Genomic DNA, 6857 nt, shown 5'->3' on the forward strand with positions numbered 1-6857 from the left:
AAGATAGACCGGTTATGAGTATGACCTCTTCCAGTTTCTTTTTTTTTTTTTTTTTTTTTTTTTTTTTTCGAGACAGCGTTTCTCTGTAAAGCCCTGGCTGTCCTGGAACTCACTCTGTAGACCAGCCTTGAACTCAGAAATCCACCTGCCTCTGCCTCCTGAGTCCTGGGATTAAAGGCGTGTGCCACCATGCCCGGCCCTCTTCCAGATTCTTAAGTACAAATGAATATACTTGCCTTTGTGAGATGCACATGCCAATCTGAGGGGAAAAAAAGTGACACGTGGCCACTTGATAAAGGAGTTCCTATTTATTTAGGATCCTCCATGCTTATCAAGTGTTATGACATTACAAAAGGCCTGAATGTTATAAATAGATGCTTGTAGACTTAAAACGCGGCTCTAATATGCTCAGTTACATGACCTAAGCAAGCAGCTTTACCTAACTCCATTTACTCATATATAAAACAGAATAGGTAAAATACCCAGTTCTGAAGCTAAATAAAAACAGCACTATTGGGCTCATGTGACATGGACAAATGAACAGTCCATCTTCTCATTCTTTAACAATGATAGGAGCCAGCCCCAGAAACATCTGAAATGTCTTTAGCCATACCACCTCTATGATGACAGCTTTCTTCTTTATTTATTAGAAAAGAATATATGAATCATGGCTACATCAACTAGGTTTTAAGGAACCAGAAACAATTCAGTCATCTTTGAAAACCATTAGTGCCAAAGATCAAGTTCACAGACAAGGGTTCGACTACTGGTGGAGAAAAAAACCACTGTCAAGAAAATATAATCATCCACAGCAGTGAAGGGATTATATTCCAGTACTTCTTCACATAGTCCCATGGCAACTCTGAGGTCTTGCTTTCATCTCCATATAATTATCTTAACCTCCCAGTGCAGGGACCATTTCTAGATTGTTTTAACCTTTATTCTGTGACTGCCTGTTACAGAGTTCTGTAACAGAGTTCTGGAAGCCACATCAGATGCTCAATGTCTCCAAATATTAGCATCTCTGTAGACATAAATATCTCAAAATTGAATCTATCTTAATAAAAATCCTAACAAAAAGTCACGTTTGTGCTCACTAATAAAACAAACTAGAAAGAGCTTTAAAAATATCCTATGTTAATGTAAAAGTGTAAAAGCTATACTCCCCAGCTGTAGTTTCTTCCCATGGCTAGTCTTCTGGTATTCTGCAGTGAACTGTGTCTGATGATGCGGGAGAGGAGAATGTTCAGTCTTTTCCAAATCAGAAACATACAGGACTAGAAAGGAAGGAAGTCTTCCAGAGGAATGTTTGGCTCTCAGCATTCACATGTAGTATCTCACAACAACATCTCTAACTTCAGACACAGGGGACTAGCTGACTTCTGTGCAACAGAAATGCACGTGGCATACACACATACATGTGCGCAAAATGTGTCTAACTAAAAAGAAAAGGACTTTTTAGAATTACAGTTAGTGACAGCAAGTGGAATAAACAGGAGCACAAAGAAACCCAAGCCCTGCCCCAGTTTAGTCCAATGGCAGACTGCAGAGAGAGGGGAAACTTCCTCACCTGGTCATGTGAATCCTGTGGATAGTCTAAACACACCGACACTCTTGAATAGAGTGCTTCAGAGCTGACACAGCCCTCTATAAAAATGTCATGTCTGCCAGTGTACTTCACACTCAGATTTACCTTAAGGAAAGTGTCAGTGTTCTCACCTGGGGTTGAAGCTGAAGGCAGGGGAATGTTCTAAGGGCCCAGGCAACTTGCTCTTCATTTTCTGCCAGAGTTATTGTGCATGTGCTGTAGACCAGCACTCCTCCTGGCTTCAGGAGTTGAACTGCCTAAGGAAAGCAGTGATCAGACAATGCATGCCAAGACCCAATAGACCCCCAAGAGTAAGTTATCCAGTGGCACATGAGGCCTTGTAAGCATTTGATGAAAATAAAGTATTATCCTGTATGATATGGCCTCTTCACATAGTTAGACTACAATGTGCACTCTACAGACTACACGCGGCCCTGGAGCTTCATGATATCCACAGACTCAGACTCACACAAAGAACCTTCACTTACCTCCCCTCCCATGTTATCGGGATGACCAAATATACAAACTTGCATCTGTACAGGAGACCTCCTGTTTGAATCTGTATGTACTAAGTTGACTCGTCATCCTCTTAAACCTGCTTGAACAGCCTTCCTAGGCTTCCCAAAGCTCCAGGCTTGAACCTCAGAGTACCATTTATGCCTGAAGCCCTTTCACTTTCCCCATCCGGTAGTCAGCTCCTTTCAATATCTAATGTAGAGACAGCTCAGTGGGTAAAGGTGCTTACTGCTCTTGCAGAAGACCCATGTTCAAGTCCCAGCACCTGCACGATGGCTCACAACTGCCTATAACTCCAGATCCAGGTGAACTGAAACTTTCTTCTGACATCTGCTGGTGCCTGCACAAAACATGGTACTTATACTCAGGCACACATGTATACACATAGAATAAAGATGCGTATGAATATACATCTATACATGTACATACAGAGAGAGACAGATACAGAGACAGAGAGACAGACCTGTCAACTATATTACACAATAGTGAAATCTGTCTGCGTGTTTCCCTACCCTCTTACAAGCTGGTCTCCACACACCAGTCTGAGTGATGCTTTTTTACTTGTTGCTTCTCAGCTTCACAAGCAAAGTCCTGAAAGAGCTTTCAAAGATCTCCATAAAGGTGTTCCTGCCATACTGATCTCCCCTCCCCTTCTGCCCTTCCTGCCCTTCTGCATTAGCAACACTGCCCTGCTAATTCTGTAATTCCCAAAGTCACTGCTACTGGAGGGTCCCTACACCAGATTAGAAACCATTTCTGTACACTGCTTGTTCCTTCATGATGTTCCAGCCACTTTTGCTTATGGATCCCCTTTCTAAAATGCTCTTCCTGGCCACCATGGACCTCACAGCTTTCCTACCTTTCTACAGTTTGCTCTGCAGCACTAATGCCATGTGACACAACAGCACTAGGCAGAGAAAAAGCTCGAAGAGAATGGCATGGATTGTCTGCTTTCTTGGTTATGATCCAGACAGTATTTTGAATGCAGTAGTATTTAATGAGAGTCAAGGTATGTCCTGCTATGCTAACATAAATTTCTCACAACCATCTTAACTTTATCTTCTTTTTTAACAGGTTCTCTTATAGCCAAGGCTAGCCTCAAATTCTCGATCTACCAAAAGATGACTCTAAACTTAGGATCATCTGTCTATTTTCAGAGTGCAAGGACCATAGGTGTGTGCTTTCTCAGGGAGATTATGCCTTGCTGGGAATCTAACTCCATGCATGATAGGAGTAATGGTTAACTGTCATTGGCACAGGATCTAGAATCACTGAGGAGACAAGCCTGTAGGCATGCCTGTGACAAAGTGTGGAGATTCTGTTAATGGGGTGGTGATACCCCTGCACTGTGGGAGCACAGGTCCATGGGCTGAGGTTCTGAACCGAGAGGAACTGCTGAACACCAGCTTGTGCCACTCTCAGTGTCTCTCTGACCAGATGCCTCGAGTTCCTCACTATGACGGACTGGATCTCTGAACTGGGGCCGCAGTAAACAGTTTCCCTCCCAAGTTGTTACATCAAGCTTTTTGTCACAGCATCAACAAGGAACTAGCACACCAGGCCAGTTCTCTGCCAACTGTGCTGCATCACTGACCTTTACATTATTCAAGCTCAAGAGAAATCTCCTGTGAGTTTTTTTGTGGATTTTATACAAGGTATTTTGATCATATTGAGCCTCTTCTCTTAACCCTTCCTTGATCCACATGCCTCAACCTGCCTTCCCTACCCAATTTTGTTTTCTTTTTTTTTTTTAATAGCAAAGTCATACTTTAGTTTATAATTTTAATAAAATGGGCACAAACTGCAGCCAGTCTCACAGTACACAGAGGAGGCTCTGCTCCCAGATGCTTTACCATGCACAGGATCTTAGGATCCAGCGTGAGTAGGACACAACATCTGTTCCAACACCACCAGGAGTAACTGGACCAGAGGGATCCAGGGACATAGAAACCCCACCCGACAAGTGGCTCAGGTTCCTTCCAGTCTGCACTGGTTTACCGAGGGCACAAACTCTGCAGCCAGTTCTAGAGCACCCAGAGGAGGCTCCACTCCCAGGCACTCTAGCACACCCAGGATCTTAGGATCAGGGGTGAGTAGAACACAACATCTGTTCCAACACCACCGGGAGTAACTGGGACCAAGGGATCCAGGGACAGAGGAACCCCACCCAACCAGTCTTCCAATCTGCCTGGGTTTACCTTGGGTGAAAACTCTGTAGTGAGACCCACAGCACTCAGAGAAGGCTCAAATCTCAGGCACTCTAATACAGTCAGGATCCCAGGATCCCAGAAGCTTGGTCACATCATAATCTCAGGGTCCCAGAAGCAGCTTGACTCCCAGGAACACCCAGAATCTCAGGATCACAGGACCCGGGAATCACAGGATCACAGAGTCAGCTGGAATATGAGTAATTCTGACACAACCAGGATTACAGGAAGGACAGGTTCCAGTCAGACAGAGAGGGCAGGTAGCACTAGAGATAGCGGGAGGGAAGAACAGAAGCAACAGAAACCAAGGTTACCTGGCATCATCAGAACCCAATTTCCCACCATAGCAAGTGATGGATACACCATCACACCAGAGAAGCAAGACTCAGACCTGTAACTGCTTCTCATGATGATGATAGAGGATGGTAAGAAGGACATAAATAACTCCCTGAAAGAAATACAGGAGATCACAGGTAAACAGCTAGAAGCCCTTAAAGAGGAAACACAAAAACCCCTTAAAGAATTACAGGAAAACAATCAAACAGGTGAAGGAAATGAACAAAACCATCCAAGACCTAAAAATGAAAATAGAAACAATAAAGAAATCACAAAGGGAGACAACCCTGGAGATAGAAAATCTAGGAAAGAGATCAGGAGTCATAGAAGCAAGCATCACCAACAGAATACAAGAGATAGAAGAAAGAATATCAGGGGTAGAAGATACCATAGAAAACTCTGACAGAACAGTTAAAGAAAATGCAAAATGGAAAAAGCTCTTAACCCAAAACATACAGGAAATCCAGTACACAGAAGACCAAACCTAAGGATAATAGGTATAGACGATCATGAAGATTCCCAACTTTAAGGGACAGTAAATATCTTTAACAAAATTATAGAAGAAAACTTCCCTAATCTAAAGAAAGAGATGCCCATGAACATACAAGAAGACAGAACTCCAAATAGATTGAACCAGAAAAGAAATTCCACCCATAATAATCAAAATACCAAATGCATTAAACAAAGAAAGAATATTAAAAGCAATAAGGGGAAAAGTTCAAGTAACATAAAGGCAGTAACATAAAGGCAGATCTATCAAATTTACATCAGACTTCTCACCAGAGACTATGAAAGCTAGAAAATCCTGGGCAGATGTCATACAGACCTTAAGAAAACACAAATGCCAGCCCAGGCTACTATATCCAGTAAAACTCTCAATTACCATACACAGAGAAACCAAGACATTCCATGACAAAACAAAATTTAAACAGTATCTTTCCACAAATCCAGCCCTACAAAGGATAATAGATGGAAAACACCAACACAAGGAGGGAAACTGCACCCTAGAAAAAGCAAGAAAGTAATCTTTCAACAAACCTAAAAGAAGACAGCCAAATAAACATAATTCCACCTCTAACAACAAAAATAACAGGAAGTAACCATCACTTTTCCTTAATATCTCTTAACATCAATAGACTCAATTCCCCAATAAAAAGACATAGACTAACAGACTGGATATGTAAACAGGACCCAGCCTTTTGCTGCATACAGGAAACACACCTCAGTAACAAAGACAGATGCTACTTCAGAGTAAAAGGCTAGAAAACAATTTTCCAAGCAAATCGTCCCAAAAAACAAGCTGGAGTAGCCATTCAAATATCGAATAAAATCGACTTTCAACTAAAAGTTATCAAAACGGATAAATACTGGTCAAAGGAAAAATCTACCAAGATGAACTCTCAATTCTGAACATCTAAGCTCCAAATGCAAGGGCACCCACATTCATTAAAGAAACTTTAGTAAAGCTCAAAGCACACATCGCACCCCACACAATAATAGTGGGAGATTTCAACACCCCATTCTCATTAATGGACAGATCATGGAAATAGAAACAGAAACAGAGACAAAGTGAAATTAACAGAAGTTATGAACCAAATGGATCTAACAGATATTTATAGAACATTTCATCCTAAAACAATATAACTTCTCAGCATCTCATGGTACCTTCCCCAAAACTGACCATAAAATTGGCCACAAAACAGGTCTCAACAGATATAAGAAGACTGAAATAATCCCATGCACGCTATCAGATCACCTTGGACTAAGGCTGGTCTTCAATACCAACAAAAACAAGGGAAAGCACACATACACATGGAAGCTAAACAATGCCCCACTCATTGATAACTTGGTCAAGGAAGAAATAAAGAAATTAAATACTATTTAGAATTTAATGAAAATGAAGATACATCATACCAAAACATATGGGACCCAATGAAAGCAGTCATAAGAGGAAAACTCATAGCTCTAAGTACCTTCAAAAAGAAACTGGAGAGAGCTCCCACTAGCAGCTTAACAACACACTTGAAAGCTCTAGAACAAAAAGCAACAAATACACCCAAGAGGAGTAGAGGACAGGAAATAAACTCAGAGCTGAAATCAACCAAATATAAACAAAAAGAACTATATACAAAGAGTCAACCAAGCTGGGCGTGGTGGCGCACGCCTTTAATCCCAGCACTCGGGAGGCAGAGGCAGGTGGATTTCTGAGT

General features: G+C 41.8%; 1 protein-coding gene across 1 annotated transcript in view; it reads right to left on the minus strand.

Moving 5' to 3' along the window:
- Positions 1-6857, minus strand: part of Nsun6 (NOP2/Sun RNA methyltransferase 6) — a 60028-nt gene that overhangs the window by 4599 nt on the left and 48572 nt on the right. The window contains exon 10 of the mRNA XM_021195103.2: positions 1720-1845. Coding sequence (XP_021050762.1) covers positions 1720-1845 — 126 coding nt within the window. The remainder of the gene's footprint in view (positions 1-1719; positions 1846-6857) is intronic.

Source organism: Mus pahari, chromosome 3, assembly GCF_900095145.1.
Source record: "Mus pahari chromosome 3, PAHARI_EIJ_v1.1, whole genome shotgun sequence".
NCBI classification, from domain to species: Eukaryota; Metazoa; Chordata; class Mammalia; order Rodentia; family Muridae; genus Mus; species Mus pahari.